Genomic DNA, 18100 nt, shown 5'->3' with positions numbered 1-18100 from the left:
GAGGGACCTGGGGAGGAGGCTGGATTAGGTTATGGCCAAGGCAATTTGGGAAGGACAAGTGGTCTTCATTATGCAGGAGTCGGGGTATCCTTTCAAAATAACAGAAAGAAACATAAGAGGGATATTACTGCACCATAGGGGAGATCTTTCCAACAGAACAGCATAGACTCCTTATAAGAGAGTGAGGTCTCCATTGTGGGGAGCATTCAAGCGAGGCTGGAAGGACCCCTGCTAGGGAGGCTGCGGCAGATAGACTTTCAGGTGATTCCCAATGGTCCCCACCTCCTGGGGTTCGTGCCTTTGTAATCCCCTCGCCTTAAGTGTGGGCAGGACCTGGGATGTGCTTCTAAGCTATAGAACACGGTGAACAGGATGGGAGGTCACCCTCGTGATTACGTTGTGTTACCTAAGACTCCGTCTCTGTCAACAGGAGCTAGAGATTCACCTTGCAGGCTTGACAAAGGAAGCAGCCCAGGGGATGAAGTTGGGAAAGTCCACTTGGTTAGGAATTGCAGGCTGCCTCCAGCACCTGGGGTGGCCTCCTGCCACCAGCTAGCAAAAAGCCAGGCCCTCAGCCACACCACTGCAAGGAAATGAATTCTGCCACTAACCCAAATTTGCCTGGAAGCCGATTCTTTTCCAGTCAAGCCTCTGATGAGAATGTAGCCCAGCTGACACCTGATTGCAGTCTTGTGAGACGCTGAGCGGAGGACCCGGCTAGGGGCCTGGACTCCTGGCCTAAACTGTGAGATAATAGACGTGTGTGTGGGAAGGCCCTACATTTATAATAATTTGTGATGCAGCAATAGAAAATGAGGACAGACACTGTGGATGGGGCTCTATGTCCCCAGTCTCTCTCCTCCAGCTGGGCTGGTTCTCCAGTTATCCACGCTGCAGGACGAATACCTCAGACTTAGCGGCTTAAAACGACAGAAACCATTCATTGCATCTCAGTTTCCGTTGATAGGAATTTGAGAGTGGCTTGGCCCGGTGGTTCTGGCACACGGTGACTCATGCAATTGTGTCATATGTCAGCTGGGGCTGCCGTCATCGAGGGTTTGACATTGGGCTGGAGGATCCACTCAAGTTGGTGCTGGCTGTTGGCTGGGGGCCTCAGTTCCTCTCCACGTGGCCTCTCCACAGAGATGTCTGAGTGCCCTCATGACACGGCAGCTGGCTGTCCCCAGAATGTATGACCCGAGAGACCAAGGCAGAAGCTGTGATGTCTTTTATAGCACAGCCCTGGAGGTCATACACGGCCACTTTCAGCATATTTAGTCGGTCACACAGGACCAGCCGGCATTCAGTGTGGGAGGGGACCACACAGGGAGGGTGTGACTGCCAGGAGGCAGAGATCCTTGGAGACGATCCTGTAGGCTGCCTCCCTGTCGATCTCCCTTCACCTCCTCAGACACGCTGCCCACTCTCTCAGCTCCAGGCCTTTGCGAAGACGACCCCTCTGCCAGGTCCAGTCTCTGCCTCTGCTTTCCCTCGCCGGCTCCAGCTTATCTTCACCGTCTCTGTAGGAGCCAGCCATAGCTTTGTGGGGCCTGAGGCTTATAAAGCTTAGGGCCCTCTTCAAGATAAAGAAAGCAAAATGTCTTGCTTTTGCAAATTTTTCAGATCACATGACCATTACTAGGGCCCTTCTCAGTCTTGGAAGGTGCCTTTGCCCACAAAAGTTCCTGAATTTAAGCTTTGCCAGCATCACAGTAAATCCTGTTCAGCGTCTCAGAGGAGATGTCACCTCCTCAGGGAGCGTTCCTTGGTCCCCTAGACTAAGTAACTTTCACTGCTTTGGTCTCCCCATGGGTCACACATACAATTAGATGTTTAACAAACCTTTTGGCCACAAGGCACCGTATCTTATTCAAAACCTCTACGTGCTTACTCTCAGACGCTATTCTAAATGCCATTGACATAATAGTGACCCAGACACGTCCCTACCTGCCCTCCTGGAACCTACATTCTGGTGGAGGAAGAGAGGCAACAAACGGGTAAATTGCAAAAATCTTTAAAAAGATAATTTCAATTAGTGATGGCTGCAGTACAGAAAGTGAACCTGGGCAATGGGAGACCAGAGAAGACCTCTCTGAATGACGAGAAGGAGCCAGCCATGGGAGATCTGGGGGGATAAGTGTTCCTGGAAGGGGGCACAGCAAGTGCAAAGGCCCTGAGGCAAAAACAAGGTTTCAGTGTTCAAGATTGAGCAGGGAGGCCAGTGTGGCTGGAGTGAAGGGAGAGCAGGGGGCAAAGAGGATGAAGAGGCAGGTTAAGGTCAGATCAGGTAGGATTTTGCAGATAGGCGAGAAGATTAGGTTTTATTTTTATTAAGGTCAGATTCACATAACATAAATTAGCCATTTTAGAGTGTGCAATTCAGTGGCATTTTGCATATTCACAATGTTGTGCACCCACCACTCTGTGTAGTTCTGGGTTTTATTCTGAGTCAATGAGAAGCCACTGGAGGGTTCTGAGAAGGGGGTTGAGCGTCTTTAGCATCTGTTCATCTCCGGAGGTCCCTGCTCCTGGGCCAGGTGCGTTTCCACCAGCATTTCCGCTGCCTCCTTCACTTTCTCACAGCAAGACTCGCCCCAAGGCATCTGCTCCCTCTGCTTCCACCGTCTTCCTTCCCTGCTTTTCAGAGCAGACCAGCTAAGGTGGGAGCATGGGGCCTTTCATTTCCAACTTTGAGTGTCAAAAGGCGATTCCACGCAGCCCTCACCCTCTGCCCAGCAGCCTCTGGTCCCGGCACCATCACGGGCTCTGCGGGCAGGTGCCCCATTCTGCTGCTGTGGAGGGTCAGCACACAGCCTACCTGGGGCTGAAGCCCGCCTCTGCGCTTCTGGCCACGTGACCTCGGGCAAGAGGTCTGATTTCTCCACTTCTGACTCTCCTCACCAGTAAGTAGACAATGACAATCCCTGCCTGTAGGGATGCTGTGAGGGTTAAAAGAGGAAATTCGGGCATCTAGTAGGGATGAGGTGAGGGATAATGAGGTAATGCAGGCACACAGTAGGGATGTAGGAATAATGAGGTGATGTGGGCACACAGTAGGAATAATGTGAGGACTAAATGTAGTAATGTGGGCACATAGTAGGGATGATGTGAGGAATAATGAGGTAATGTGTGCACACAGTAGGGATGATGTGAGGACTAAATACAGTAATGTGGGCATCCAGTGGGTGCTATGTAAGTGTTTGCTTTAAAAAAAGGAAAAGCCATAAGAGCACAGGATGGAACTCAAAATGCTGCAGGAGCTAATGAGGCTGGAAATCTGGATGTTTATGTGAAGTCAAGAGAGATTTCCAGGGGCCGGCCCGGTGGCGCAGTGGTTAAGTGCGCACGTTCCACTTCAGCAGCCCGGGTTTTGCCGGTTTGGATCCTGGGTGTGGACATGGCACTGCTTGGCAAGCCATGCTGTGGTAGGCGTCCCACATATAAAGTAGAGGAAGACGGGCACGGATGGTAGCTCAGGGCCAGTCTTCCTCATCAAAAAGAGGAGGACTGGCAGCAGGTGTTAGCTCAGGGCTAATCTTCCTTAAAAAAAAAAAAAAAAAGAGGTATAAACCTAATTGGCAACTAGTTTAAATTTCTATTTAAAAAAAATGTCTGTGGTCCAAAAAAATGTCTGTGCCAGGCTGGGGTCCACCTGGGGCCCAGGGCTTCAGACGGCCCTCCCAGAATTGCTTCCGCTCCAGCTGTGAAGTCTACTGTTCTGGCTTCTTTTCCTGAGAACACCGTCACCCTGCAGGTTCCCACGGGCTTCCTGCAAATGCCGCTTATGGGGTGTCTCCCACGTGCTACACCCTTAATAAAAATAAACTCATTAGGACCATGTGAGGAGGGGACGTGTGTCCCGTTGTACAGATGAGCAAACTGAGGCTCTGGGAGACATGAGCCTTTTGCCCAGAGTCCCCCAGGAGGGATTCGAACTGACTTACCAGACTCCAGGGGCTTCAGCCTAACCACTACTCCACCTTGCCTACTGGGCTTCTCTCCAGCCTCACTCCTTCCCAAATTACCTTTCAGGCTCCAGACAGGCTGGTCCGTCCACCCCAGCGGCCAGCCCGACAGACAGAGGAAGCAGGAAGAGCTGACAGATGAGGAGAAGGAGATCATCAACAGGGTGATCGCTCGCGCCGAGAAGATGGAAGAGATGGAGCAGGAGCGGATCGGGTGAGGCCTGCCATTCCCGGCGTTCCGAGAGGCCCCGAGGCCGTGATGCTCAGGGGCTGTGCTGGGGCGGGGCTGGGCTGCCAGTGGGGCTTGTCATCTGTGACACGCCAGGCCACCCACCCGGGCAGAATGGAATCCTTGTTGCACGAGGGGCTGGGGACTGGCCCGGGAGGGGGCTTCCTTCCTGGGGGAGGGGCATCATCTGATGAGGAGATGGGAGAGTGTCATCGGAGGCTGGATGTGTGTGCAAGCACAGGGTGTCTTTGCCCATTTCAGCTACACAGAAATATGCTCTAGAGACGTTGGCCATGTGAATGCTGGAACATGCAGCCGAAGGAGCGAGTGTATGTCCGAGGGACAGTGCGCAGAATGGCACATTGAAATGAATTATATAAGAGAGCTGGAGAAATCAATCCGGAAAGGGGAGCCAGCATGGGAGGAGGGCCACAGAGGTTAACCTGGTGGGTCTGGACTCGAAGAACCCGGGTTCTGTCCAGCTCCCCGCTTGCCCGCTGTCCATTCTGAGCCTGCCGCGTTGTCTCTCTGAGCTTGGTGTGCCCACTACTAGAGTGGGAGAAATAACAGTAACTATCCCATGGGGTGTTGTAAGCAGTAGGTGAAATGATGCGTGTGCAACCTGGCCCGGGTCCTGGTAATACGTCATGTTTAATAAATAGTAAGAGGAAGGAAAAAATGGGGTTTGGAGGGTAGACATTTAAAAATCTGTATAGGAGAGAAGCAAGGGCTGTAAGAAGGATGTGTGACATGTGTGTCAGAGAGTGACGACATCAGTGAGCAAGGACGGTGCTAGAGAGAGGGAGTGGCGTGTGGGTGGGCTTGAGAAGTGAGGAGCGGGGGTCGGGTGATCATCAGTGAGGAGGAGTGAGAGGGGATGGGAGGAGAGGCCATCTGTGTGTAAGGGGAGCTCCTGGCCGGGTTGGGAACTTCAGCTGCCAGCATGCCAGGCCCCTAGAGTGGTCCTCGGAGATTGGATCTCCACTGGGAAATGGAGGGGTTCTGGGGTGCGTCCTCCCACCCAGGCCCTTCAGCCAGGGGCAGCCTTTGCCAACTGCTTACAACTGATTTAGGCCCCGAGGTGCCCGTTTATCTCCCTCCCCACACAGTCAGCTAGGGCTTAAGGAGGTTCTTGAGTGGAAAATGATGCTGCGAACATGCAGGAAGTGGGTCCCTTTGCTTTGAGCCTCTGCAGATAATTTTGCTCAGGGTGCACTGGGGAGATCCGAGGCACTGTTGACAGTTGACAAACACCCACCACAGCCTGTCGGCTTCATGCTCGACCCTCCGTCAGCATCTTCAGGAACTTGCTGAAGGGATGGATCTCGAGAGGCCTGCTTATGGGATTCAGCTTTTGTTTTGCTTTTTAAAAGATATATCGGGAGTGAGCAGTTGTCTAGGCTGGAGGTCTTGGAACATGTGTGTGAGTGTGAGTGTGTGTGTATGTGTGTGTGTTCACTTCACCCAACAGTGGGCCTCAGCCTCAGAAAGGAGGGACATGGATGTGAAGGGTAAACGCTTGGAAGCAAGAACTCCCCTCCACCTTTTTCCTGCATGGCACTTGCCACCAGCTAACACATTTTGTGTTTTACACATTTCATTTGACTATTGTATATCTCTCCCCGTTAGATTATAGCATTCCTGAGGGTAGAGATTTTTGCCTGTTTTGTTCACCACTGAATCCGCAGAGCCTGGCACATAGTAGGTGTGCAGTAAAATATTTGTTGAGTCAATGAGTGACGATGGCGGACGATGCTGCCCCCAATTTCTTTCTACGTTTCCTGTGGCCAAGAGGCTGGAGAGTCCAGAGTCCAGGTTCCCAGGGAAGGCACTCTGATTGGCTGGCTGATGTCAGGGGCTATCCCTCGTCCAGTGAGCTGTGGCCAGGGGTGCCGGCCGTGTTGTACAAACACAGCCACTGGGCTGCCTCTGGGGGCGAAGTTAAGGGGGTCTCTGTGGCCTGAGCAGATTCCAGCTTGAACATTCTAGAACAGAGTAGGTGGGATCTCTGCCTTGTCTTCCATGTCTTCCTACATTGCCTCGAGTAACCTGATGACATGGTGGAATAGCCAGTGGTTGATGCCTGGGGCCCCAGAGTCAGAGAGACCTGGGTTCAAATTCCAGCTCTGCCACTTACTCCCTGTGTGGCCTTAGGTAAGCCACTTTACCTCTCTGTGCCTCAGTTTCCTCATCTGCATAACAGGGATAGCATGAGCTGTCCTTCTTGGTGAGTGTTTAGTTAGTGCATGAAGGATCATCATGGTGCCTGGCACAGAGCGCATGTCAATGAGTGGTGGCAATCATCTAACAGTGCATTTGCTCAGGAAGCTCAGTTTTTGCCCCTGGCCAAGGCCTCCGCTCTAGAATTATGCCCCGAGACTCCTGTTTGGCGAGCCCTGGAATTCTGGCAGCCCCTAGCTTCCGCGGCAAGGGATCTGAGAGGCTTCCAAGGAAGCAGGGCCAAGCCTTGGTGACAGAGTGTGTCCCTCTGCTGAGATGGGGTGCTTGCCACTAGAGCGGGGAGGGCGTTCCTGGGGGATTCTGGCTGTGGCCGGTTCCCTGCACTTCCAGCAGCCAGCCCTCGCTGGCAGCATCGCCAGAGGCAAACCCAGCGCTGTTTGTGTCCTGTAAGCGCCAACCTGCCCTCACTTTGTTCTACCCATGGTTCCCTGGAGCGGGATCAGAGCAGAGTCAGATGAAAGCAAAGCCACGCATCAGACAAGAAGCGAGGCTGCAAACGGGGTGCCGTCAGGGCTCCCTCTTCAGAATCCGAGGCTCTCGGTTAGTGAGGCTTGGCGGCCTCAGTTTCCCCACCCATCCAATGAGGCCGGTCAGTCTGATTCTCAGGACCTTCCTGCTCAGACTCTGTGGCATTTGGGGGTGTCTGAGGGAGGACCCCGTACTGTGTTGCTGGCTGCCCCTCTCAGAGTAAATGAGCTCCTTCTAACTGTTGAAATGGCAGATGTATCTGGGGACCCTTCTGGGTCCAGACACCAGCTCTGTGAGGCTGAAGCTTCTTTTCTATTACACGGGAAAGCCACCTGGGAGAGGTGTGAAATCGTTGTTAATAAACGTAATAAATAATCACCATAGTGGGTATCATTTACTGAGCACCTACTGTGTGCCAACCTCTGAACCTAAAACCTTCCTATGGGCTAACTCAGTAACTGCTCCTCTCAACCTTATCAAGTAGGTGGCATTATTATCCCCATTTTGCAGGTGAGCAAACTGAGGCTGAGAGAGGTTAGGTCGCTTGCCCAAGGTCACACAGGGCCAAGATACACAGCCCTGTCTGGCTGACCCTCAGAATATTGCTCTTAACTATTAGGTGTCATTCCTGAAGTCTTGGCCCCAAACTCTTAGACTCTGCAGAACATGGAAATTTTAAAAGCTCAGGTTTGGAGGAGACGTTTGGGGATCTAGAACCCCTTCTGTGCTGGGCCAGTGATTTCTTCCAGATGGTATTAATCTGTTTGCACCCCCATAGCTGCCAGAACTGGTCTCCAGGCTCCTGGGGCTCTGAGAGTGCGAGGGGAGAATGGCCCTCAGGCCTCCCGGGGGGGCTGCCTCCCTGGGGCAGCTCGGCAGGAGTCAGCCACCCCAGGCAGCCCCGCGGAGCACCAGGCCCTGCAGCAGACCCGAGCTGGTTCTCTCCCTGGAGGCTCATTGCTTCGACCCGAGGGGTTCTCTACACCTGCACTCTCCCCTCAGCCCTCAACCCAGCTCTGCTTGCTTCAGCATCCCCGGAGGGAGAGACGATGGCCAGAGGGAAACTCATCAGACAGCCTCATTTTGCCCCTGTGTTCTGTGTTCTAGTGCTAAGCGGGATCTCAGAGTTTATTTTGCATGCCCTTCCTGCTGCAGACTTTCTATATTAGTTAGGACACTTCGCCTGCAAGAAAGGAATTTAATCCAGCTAAATTATTTCACCTACTGCTGCCTAACAAAACACCCAAAACTTAGTGACTGAAAGCCACAATAGTGTATTATTTTTCATGACTCTGGGGGTTGGGGATTCTGGCAGGGCTCCACTGGGTGGGTTTTCTGATCCATGTGGCATGAGCTGGGGTCGTGCACTTGGCTGCATTCAGCTGGTGCCTGGGTCCCATGTCTGTGCTTCATTGCTCTCTAAGTGGTCCTCTCTCTCCATGGGATCTTTTCTGATTCAGTAGTCTGGCCTCAGCTCCTTTACCTGGCAGCTGGGTCCCGAGCGAGCAAAGATGGAAGTTGCCAGGATTCTTAACAGCTAGGTCTAGACCTGGTAGGGCAGCGCTCCACCACGTTCTATTGGAGGAGGGAATGGATCCCGTCTCCTGCGGGGAAGAATGACTTACGTGTCCAGGGAAGGGAGGCATTTACGGTGACCACCTTTGCAGACTCCAGCACTTTCTGCGAAAAGGAGAATGTAATATCAGGCCACAGAGATATCTCAAGGGATCCGAGACGGGAACACAGCCTAGCCTCATGAAAGGTCTGCTTCCCGACCCACATGTTAGAAAATCCTAACCCATTCTATGTCCCCAGTTGTCATAGCTTTTCTTAGTCCTAATTCCAAGTTCCCAGGAAAGAACTCTGATTGGCCCAGCTCACCCTGAGTGCCTGCCCCTCATCCAATCAGCTGTGGCCGGAGGTGCCAGGCTGTGCACACACGGCTGGCAGTGCTCGTCCTGAGTCTGCAGAGGGCCTCTGTGACTTGGACAGACACCCATGGCATGGACAGGGGAGTTTTAGAATGTATTAAGTCTGGAATTAAACCCTTGCCTGGGGAAATCTGTGTTTGCGGATTTTGTTTTTGTTTTTCCCATAGTAGGTCCTGCATCCTTATTACATTTCCTTCTGTCCAGAGCCTCTCAAAGGCGTTTGCTCACTATCCTGCCTGCAGAGGGAGAGGCAGCCAGGTGGCTTCCATTCAAGGTCAACTTCTCTAAACAGATGGGCCCAAAAAAGTAATTAGGATTTGTCATTAACCTGGGTGTCCAGATGCTGTGATGGAGGAGGAAGTCAGAGAGACAGGGGCAGACCTGTTATTGACAGAATCTGTTGGACTCCTAGCACCTCCCATCTCAGTTCCACCATCCTCTGTATTGCTGGCACAGAATTTTTCCAAAATGTGGCCAGAGGGAGAAGTGAGTAATAATGCTTGGAACTTGCTGCTTCTCATTAGGCAGGTGTCTTTCCTGTGGTTCGACAAGCCAACAGAAAGCCAGATGCCACTCTCCTCTTTCTAAAGGACCGCCCACCTTTTTTCTTTTTTGAACTGGAGTCCTAGACATTCTGTGGATAGGGTTCCGGGGTGCTCGAGCCTCCTGATATTATAGACATATTTATGCATGTGCCTATGTACATTTTTTGAGAAGAAATATTCATAGATTTCATCAGGTTTGGGGGAGACTCGGAACACCCCAATGTTCAGAAATCCTGAGTACCCCAGTTTTCCCAGGGATTGGATCAACGCTTTCTAATGTCCTCCAGACTTAGTACCTTATGGAATTGGCTCGGACGAGATGATCATGGAAATCTGCTTAATTCCTTAATTAGCCCAGTGCCTGGAGAACAAATGAATATGTGTTGAATGAATGATTCACGGTGAGTGAACCCTAAACCCAGCTGACGGAGCCTCTCATGGGATCACTGACCTCAGAGGGTGAGGCTGGACCGTGTGGTCTCCGAGACTCTTAGCCCAGGGTTTTTCCAACTCAGCACTATTTACATTTGGGGACAGATAATTCTTTGTGGTGGGACTGTCCTGTGCATTATAGGATTTTTTAGCAGCGTCCCTGTAGTAACCCCCGTCCAGCAATGACAACCCAAAATGTCTCCAGACATCCCCATTGCTTCCTAGGGAGCGACATCACCGCCTGTTGAGAACCACTGCTCTAGCCTTTTGTTGAGTGGTTCAAAAAAGGGAGAAGAAACAAACTCCAAAATTTTCCTGCAACCACACTCACCTTCTGGGGAACTCTTAACAAGAGCCCCACGTGCTGGCTCTGCGCTCAGAGCTTAGGTAGATTCATTTATGTAATCCTCACAACGACGCTGTGCATTAGGCCATGTTATTATCATCCCCACTTTACAGATGAAGAAACTGAGGCACAGAGAGTTTAAGCTACTTGCCCAGGGCCACACAGTTAATAAGCAACAGAATTGGGATTACGAACCCAGGTCAGCGGGCTCCAGGGTTAGAGTCCTGTTCTGCTGCTTGAGAGAGACAAACGTTTATGGCAGGCACTGTTAGGAACTTCCCAATATGTCACGGTCCTTTAGTCCTCATAATGTCCTTGCCGAGGGGCAGACTGTGCTCTCTCCTTCATGGCCGAGAGGACTTGGAGAGGTAAGACGCGCTCAGGGGCACACAGCTGCTTCACGGCCAAGTCAGACTCTGAACTCGAACGTGTCATTCCCCTCATCCTGTTGCCTTTTGGGGTGCAGGTAGGGAGGCAACTGACAGACGCCTACAGGGGTTTCAGAGGTCAGTAACTTACGGGGTGTCTGAGGTATTCGCTCAGGTTAACTGTGCCATCTTACACACTTCCTCCTCCAATGGGACGGTTCACCCCTCTCCCCTGCAATGACCCTTGGGCCCCGCGGGCCTCAGCAACATGCTCTCTCGACTCTACGTTCTACCACGGGAAAGGGCCAGTGGAGGGTTTGAAAGAGCCCCAGTGGCAAGCACTGCCATGAAATACAGACTTTGTTCTCCTACAGCCGGCGGCAGCATCTGGGCAGCTGGACCTGGCCTCCAATCCCATCTCTGCTGCTCGCAGGCTCTGTGTCCTTGGGCAGGTGACTTCCCCTCTGTGTGCCTCGGTTTCCCCATCTGTAAAAAGAGGATGAATAATAGAACTGATCTCACAGGTTGTAGGTGGCTTAAAGAAACTATATGCGTAGGGTGCTTAGCATAGTTCCTGGGTACCGTTGCTATTTCTGGGTTGGTAATGGCCAGCGCCTTGCCTGGCCTTGACTGCCTTGGCTCGGCTGACTTCTCTGTCTTTCTGTCTTGGTTCCCTCGTTTCCAGCTCTGAGCTGGGTGACCCCCTTCCCTACAGAGCGGAGGCCCAGGCAGCAATCCCATTCACAATCCGTCAAGGAGAGGGGTTAGGATCTACGGCTCCCCGGGTGGCGGCAGTAACCAACAACAGTGAGAATTAATGAGTCTGAGATGCACGCCCCCTGTGTGCCAGCCGCATCGCTGCATGACAGAGCGGCTCGGTCACTTAAGGACAGGCTCCTGAGAGAGCCTGGCACCGGGGCCTCAAGCCAGCCCCCGCCACAGTAGCCGTGTCCCTGTTCACAGCGAGTGGCCCGATCTGAACTTCCGAGAGTGCCAAGTTTAATAAACTTGACGGTAATATCCCCCCCGCCCAGCGATTAGGGTGAGGAGAAAAGCAGCATGATTCTGGAATTGATGGAGTGTGTGTGTGTGTACGTGTGTGTGAGAGTCAGACAGACAGAGAGACAACATGGCATCCTCTCTCCCGCTTTGCTGTGTTTTTATGAGTCATGCAGCCGTGGTCGACCGCTGCTCTAAGACAGCTGCTCCGGCCCCATGCTGTCCGTGGTGGAAGCCCGGGTTTGGCCATTTCCCTCGCCGACTCAGGCATTGGTGCATAAACCCGTTGTACCTTGACAGGCTATCTCTCAGCTCTGCAGTGCGCCACGTTAAGCCTGCTTCCTGGCGCCATCGTAGATCCGTCGACATTCATCGGGATGCTGTGGCTCTACTGGTTTGTTTGAAAGCTCAGAGCAGTTGCCCGAATGTTTCCGAGGCCAGTTGGGACTTTTTCAGGGAGCCTGAGCTTAGCAAACAGGCACGGTCAGGCCCACCGTTGGCTTATATCCTTGTCTGCAGAAGGCGGCCAAACGGGGCTGGCCTCCCTGCAAGGGCAGAGGACGGGCAGCCTTGCCTGTATTCCGTATGTAGGTGCTGAGCATGCACGTGCACGTGTGTGTGTGTATGTGCACTCACAGGTGCATGTGAACACGTGCCTTTACCATGTGCCTGTGGGCATATGTGCTCCTATGTGAGTCCCCGTGCCATCCGTGTGTATTTTGAGATGGGCACATGAATCTCGTCAATTTCCAGTCTCTGCAGCCTCTTTAAAAGCTTTAGAAAGACAGATTTCATGGGCAAATTATAGTACTCTGGTTACATAGAAAAAATGTGAGTAAGGGGAGTTATAAAAGCCACAAATTTCCAGAAGAAATGATTAGCAGCAACCATTACTGCGCAGGTACCATGTTCTGGGCATTTTACAAACACTCTCATTTTATCTTTGCAAAAAAATCCTGGGAGATAAGGACTTTGTTCCCCTAATTTACAGAAGAAAAATGGAGGCTCAGAAAGGTTGAGTAACTCTCTTGAGGTCACAGAGCTAAGAAGTAGCAACGTCCGCATGCGGACCCAGGCAAGCTCGCTCATGAATTGGCACTCAACACCTGCGTCGTAACTGCCTCCTATTTCTAAATTCTGAAAGTGTATGTGTGGAGGTGTGTGCTTGTGTGTAGGGAGTCTAGGCTTCCCTGGGGTTGAGCACCTGGAAAAGGTGACTTGAACCTCGTGGTGTCCAAAACCTGGCTTTCCTGGTGTCCCAGCCAGGCAGGGAGGAATTGCCCAAACCTGGCCTGGAGAGGAGGGCTGGAGCCTGATTCACACCTGAATCAGGTGGAATCGGATGGGGCAGGAATGCAGGTGTGGTGGGGAGAACATGCCCCCCCCCCATACATCCACATCCTAGTCCCTGAGTACGTGACCTTACATGGCCCAAGGGACTTGGCAGATGCGATTAAGTTAAGAATCTTGAGATGGGAGATTGTCCTGGATGATCCACTGGGCCCAATGTCATCACCTGGGTCCTTGTAAGCCGGAGGCAGGAGGGTCAGAGGCCCAGCAAGATTGGAAAATGCAACTGCTGGCTTTGAAGATGGAGGGAAGGGGTCACAAGCCAAGGATACGAGCAGCTTCTAGAAACTGGGAAAGGCAAGAGAACGGATTTCCCCCTAGAGCTTCCAGAAGGAACGCAGCCCTGCCAACAGCTTGCCTTGGGCCCAGAGAGCCCTGTGCCAGACGTCTGATCTCCAAACTGTTCAGATAGTAAATATGTGTTGTCTTAAGCTACTAAGTTTGTGGTAATTTGTTCCAGCAGCAAAAGGAAACGGACACAGGGGTTGGCTCCTTGAAGCCTCTAGTGCAGTGGCATTTTGTGGTCCCCCTCCCGGCATACTCTTTACCACTACTGAGTTAAACACATTCGGGACGGTCTTGTAGTTTCAAGAGCCCTGGTCCCACCTCATGTGTGGACAAAGCCCAAGGACCTGCCTGCCTCCTTCTAACTGGAACCATGGCAGCATCGGAAACTGCCTGCTCCGAGCCTCCAGGGCTCCATTCACGTGTCCACATGTCGTCTCAAAATGCGGGAAGCTGAGCCTCCGCGGCTCAAAGCCGTCTAATGCCGTCACATCACTCAGACTCGAGACCCTGTTTGGAGTGGCCCCTCCCACCGCTCCAGCCTCACCTCCTGCCATCCAGCCCAGCAGCCACACCGAACATCTCGCAGGTCCTTTGCACATGCTTTGCCTTCTTCTCCCAGTGCTTTTCCTCATCCTCTTTAGTGGATCGGCTCGTCTTTATCCTCGGGTCTCAACTTAATAGTCGCTTCCTCTGAGGCCCCTTCCCGACTGCTCATGTCCCTCCCTTATGAGTTCTCACAGCTGCCTGTCCTTGTCCTTCAGGGTACTTACTAGGAGTGTAATTATGATGCTCTATGTGATTGTTTAAACGATGTCTGAGACCCTCCCTAGAAGGCCAGCTCCATGAGGGCAGGGACCACATCTGTTGTGCTCCCTGTCGGGTCCTCACTGTCTACTTGCCCATGGCAGGTGCTCCATAAATGTTTGTCCAGTGAATGAAGAGCCCGTCTGTGTGCATTTGGACAGCAAGCTCACACCGAGGTGGGAATCCACTTCCCACCACCTCCAGAGTCATCTGCTGGTGCCCAGAGGAGGGGACAGACCCTTTCTGGCTCCTTTGGGAGCATCGTGGGGAATGGGAGGTGCCCTCCCAACTTCACTGAGTCACCAACAGCTCCCTCCAAGCACGCAGCCCGGTGACAGGTGTGCTTCCTGGATGCGAGGCAAGGGTCGTAGGTGTAAAGCTAGTCGGGATGTAGAGACAGAACCAGAGTGACAGCCACTTACAGTGTCCAGGGAATTGGGCACTTAACGTGGAAACATGAGGCAGGCAGACAAAACCAGCCCACCCGTGCAGACAGGTCTTCTCTTAGTCATTGAGGGTCCCTCGATTTCAAAGCACAAGGGGAATTCTTGGTGTTTCGGCCTCAGGATCTAAGGACCCCTGAATGTTGCCCCAGGAGGAAACTTGAGGTGCATCTTATCGAACCCCTCACATTATAGTCTAGAAAGAGGGCGCCCAGGGAACAAAGGCTTTTCAAGGTCATTGACTGGATAAAAGGTAGAATTCAAACCCATGTCCTCTAACCATTGGCTTATGTTTTCCCTTCCTTCAAAAATGCACTTTCTTGGGGCCAGCCCCAGGCCTACTGGTTAAGTTTGGCACTTTCTACTTTGGCAGCCCAGGTTCACGGGTTCAGATCCTGGGCACGGACCTACACTGCTTGTCGGTGGCCATGCTGTGGTGGTGACCCACATACATAATAGAGGAAGATTGGCACAGATGTTAGCTCAGGGCGAATCTTCCTCAGCAAAAAAATCAAAAAAAGCCCCCAAGTACTTTCTCTTCTAATGTAAGGATAATACACATTCACTGTGGAAAGTTAAGGAAGTATAGGGAAGTCCAGCTAATTGGGTTATTAAGGAGAGGGGGTGGTAGAGGCATTAGAGAAGGAAATAGGAGTTACTTATAATCCCACCACCAGTGGTAATTGCTCTGAATATTTTAGTGTGTTCCCTTCCTGATTTGTTTGTTTGTTTGTTTTGTCCAGTGCACACAAGGAGGATGTCCACATGACCATGTCCAAACCCTACTTACACGCTGATCACAGCTCTGCATCCTGGGTTTGGGGTCTTTTCCCCACTTATAATAAGGAGAGCATTTTCTCATGTGATTTGTCCCACAACCTCCTTCCTGCAGCATTTCTCCATGTGTGGCCAGGGATTCACCAGCATCAGGACCCTACAGAGAGCCGCTCCCAAACGCAGACTCCCAGGCCTCACCCCAGCCCTGCAGCATCAGTGTCTGAATGTTGAATGCTCTCCCCAGGTGATCTAGAAGCACCGTAAATTTTGGCAACATCCCTCCACACAGCAGATCTCAACAGGGCTGCAGGCTGAAATGCTGGTACCCGTGGCTGAGAGGGTTTTGATGGGGCCCCATGCATTGATATTCTCTTAATGATCTCTGGGAGATTGACGTGAATTGAGGATTGAGAGCATCTTCCGTGATGTGTTTAGGGCCCTCCTGCCAAGACTGGGAACAACAAACGTGGCTTCTGGGGCAAAGAAGCTGAGCTGCCTTATCACCAGGATAAAGACCCATTTGTGACTCATGATCTCCCGTAACATCATTTCGATTTAGCTTCCTGCAAAGTTTATTTCCAAGTTTATACTCCTTGGCGGTTGGGGCCCTCCATGTTGAGGTCCCAGCGTCTGGGGCTTCAGAGAAGGTGTGCAAGGGGCAGGCTGCTCACCACGGTCTTCGAGCAGAGAAAGGGCTGCCCGTGCCCCCCACACGCTTCTCTCTTTCTTGGTCTGTACCGAATCCACAAATAACAAGGGTGCCCGAGCTGAGACATCTGAATAATGATCTTAAATCTGTTGTTTTTCCGTGCCATTTGCTGCCACTGATAGAAGCTAATGAGACACTCCTAGTACAAGGTGTGTTAATAGGGCTTTTCGCCATTTAGGATTGAATGGTGGAAGGAGCGGGCATCTTGGTAGAGAGGCTAGAATGGGGGTTTGCAAGTGGTGGGTGAATCCAGGGCCTTTATTTTCCGAGGGGAGTCAGGGAGCCTTCTGAGTTCCCAAGCAAAGCACACCGCAGTTCAGAACTGGATCTTTTGTCCCACTCTCTCTTCCCGAGCTGGGTCGGCAAGGCTTGACCTGAGGCAGGAGGTCCTGGGGGCGTCATGGAAAGAAAGGTGATTTACTGAAGCAGAGAAGTAGATTCCCGCCCTGGCTGAGTGACCTCAGGCATGCCTCTCACCCTCTCTGTGCTTTGGGACCCCTAATGATAGAGTGGGAAGAAAAAAACGCTAACCGTTTCCTGGTGAGGGCAGTGGGGGAAGGAGACAAGAGGTGAGAGCAAGAAAGTAGGTGTGTACAAGAAAAATGTCACCACGTAATTACCATCCTCGGCCTCTGTTAGCTCACTTCAGTGTCTTATTGAAAGGTATCCTGAATTTCACCTGTTCCAGACAACTTCGAACTGTTTCTTTAAACCATGGAACCAACTTTCCAAAGGAAATCTAATTCAATAGCCCAAACAAACCAAAGCGACAAGTGCAGACAGGCTCTGGCTGAAATGGGGTCTCCTGGCCCCTCAGAATCCTTCCTAACACACCACGACAGTGGGCGGCCCCTAAACTGCCTCGAAGGAACCCTGGGGTGCCATCAAGCACAGTTTGACAACAGCTGGTTTCGCCTAACATCTTCTGTTTCGTAGATGAGGAAATTGAAGCCCAGAGAGGCAAAATCTGGGGGTAAAATCCAGATTTCTCGACCCATCTTGAGGATTCTTGGGAGAACAAGATGATGGCTCAGCTGGTGGTGCGTTGTCCCAACCTCAGGGAGCGAGAGGCAGGTGGGGCAGAGCCGGCTGGGGTGACAGTGTGTGTGTGACATGGTACTTCCAGTGCCGGAGGCTCCCTTAGGGTGTGGAAGGCAGGGCCACTGAGCAGAGTAGGACTGGACTGCTCCAGAAGCTCCCGTGGCTCTGCTCGGCGGTGGTGGCACGAGGTGGAGCAGTGAAGGACAGGGACTCAGGAGCCAGGCTGCCTGGCTCCGAACCCCAGCTTTCTCTACCTCCCAGCTGTGTGACTTCGGTAAACCTCTTAACCTCTCTGTGCCTCAGTTTTCTCATTTGGAAAATGGGGACAAGAATGTTCCTTAGCTTATAGTGCTGCTGGAAGGACTCGTTAAGAAAATCCAGATGGAGTGCCTGTCTCCACGCCTGGCACACAGTGAGTGGCTTGGTAAACGTTAGCCACTGTTATTCTGGGTGTTCTGAGACCTCGGATGGGGGCTCGCTCCTGGTTGCTACCGCCTCCATCCTCCTATGAAAGCGATTTCTAGGGAAAACACGGGGAGGGGGACAGGGCATGGGGGAGGGGAGAAAGGGAAGAGCGGGCTGCCCTCGGGTCGGCACCCCCTGCTCCCTGAGCAGCTCTGTTCCATCTGGTCACAGCGGGGGCCCCAGAGCCCACAGGCTGCTGTTGGCTCTTCCTTGGGTGCTGAATGGAAGACGAAGGGAGAAGCTGCTGTTTATAACTCGCTAGCAGAGCGCTTTCGGGGGCGGGCAGGAACGCGGGGGGCCTGTGGAGAGAGTGAGCATCATGTAGCTGCCAGGCAGCGCTGGGAGGGAACTCCTGGAACCCGTGATGCCCGTGTCCCATCCCAGTGGCTCTCACGCTATCCCACTGTGTCCTCAGCTGGGATCCAGGCCGTGGAGGGCTGGGCAGTGGCCGGCTCCATCCGTGTCCTCTGGCTGTGGCTGGAGTGGGGATAGTGACATCTTGTTGGAGGGAAGGGCAAGGACATGACTTCAAGCTAGTGGGAAGTGTCAAAAAAACCACCCGAGACCGGCCCAGGATGCCCCGCAGCTGTGCTTGTTACACAGCCTTGCCATTTAGGGTGCGCCCAGGGACCAGTGGCATCATCCGGGAGCACTTGGGAACCTGGGAGCTTTCTAGAAACTCCAGCCCTCCTCCAGACC

General features: G+C 52.5%; 1 protein-coding gene across 4 annotated transcripts in view; it reads left to right on the top strand.

Moving 5' to 3' along the window:
* The window catches only part of RPH3A (rabphilin 3A), a 95517-nt gene that overhangs the window by 42887 nt on the left and 34530 nt on the right, over positions 1-18100 (top strand). For all 4 annotated transcript variants that reach the window (XM_070628846.1, XM_070628844.1, XM_070628845.1 and 1 more), the window contains one exon: positions 4033-4179. In XM_070628846.1, the coding sequence (XP_070484947.1) occupies positions 4033-4179 (147 nt within the window). The remainder of the gene's footprint in view (positions 1-4032; positions 4180-18100) is intronic.

Source organism: Equus przewalskii, chromosome 7 (assembly GCF_037783145.1).
Source record: "Equus przewalskii isolate Varuska chromosome 7, EquPr2, whole genome shotgun sequence".
NCBI classification, from domain to species: Eukaryota; Metazoa; Chordata; class Mammalia; order Perissodactyla; family Equidae; genus Equus; species Equus przewalskii.
The sequence above is the reverse complement of the archived record's forward strand: the minus strand, read 5'-3'. Positions and strand labels throughout refer to the sequence as shown.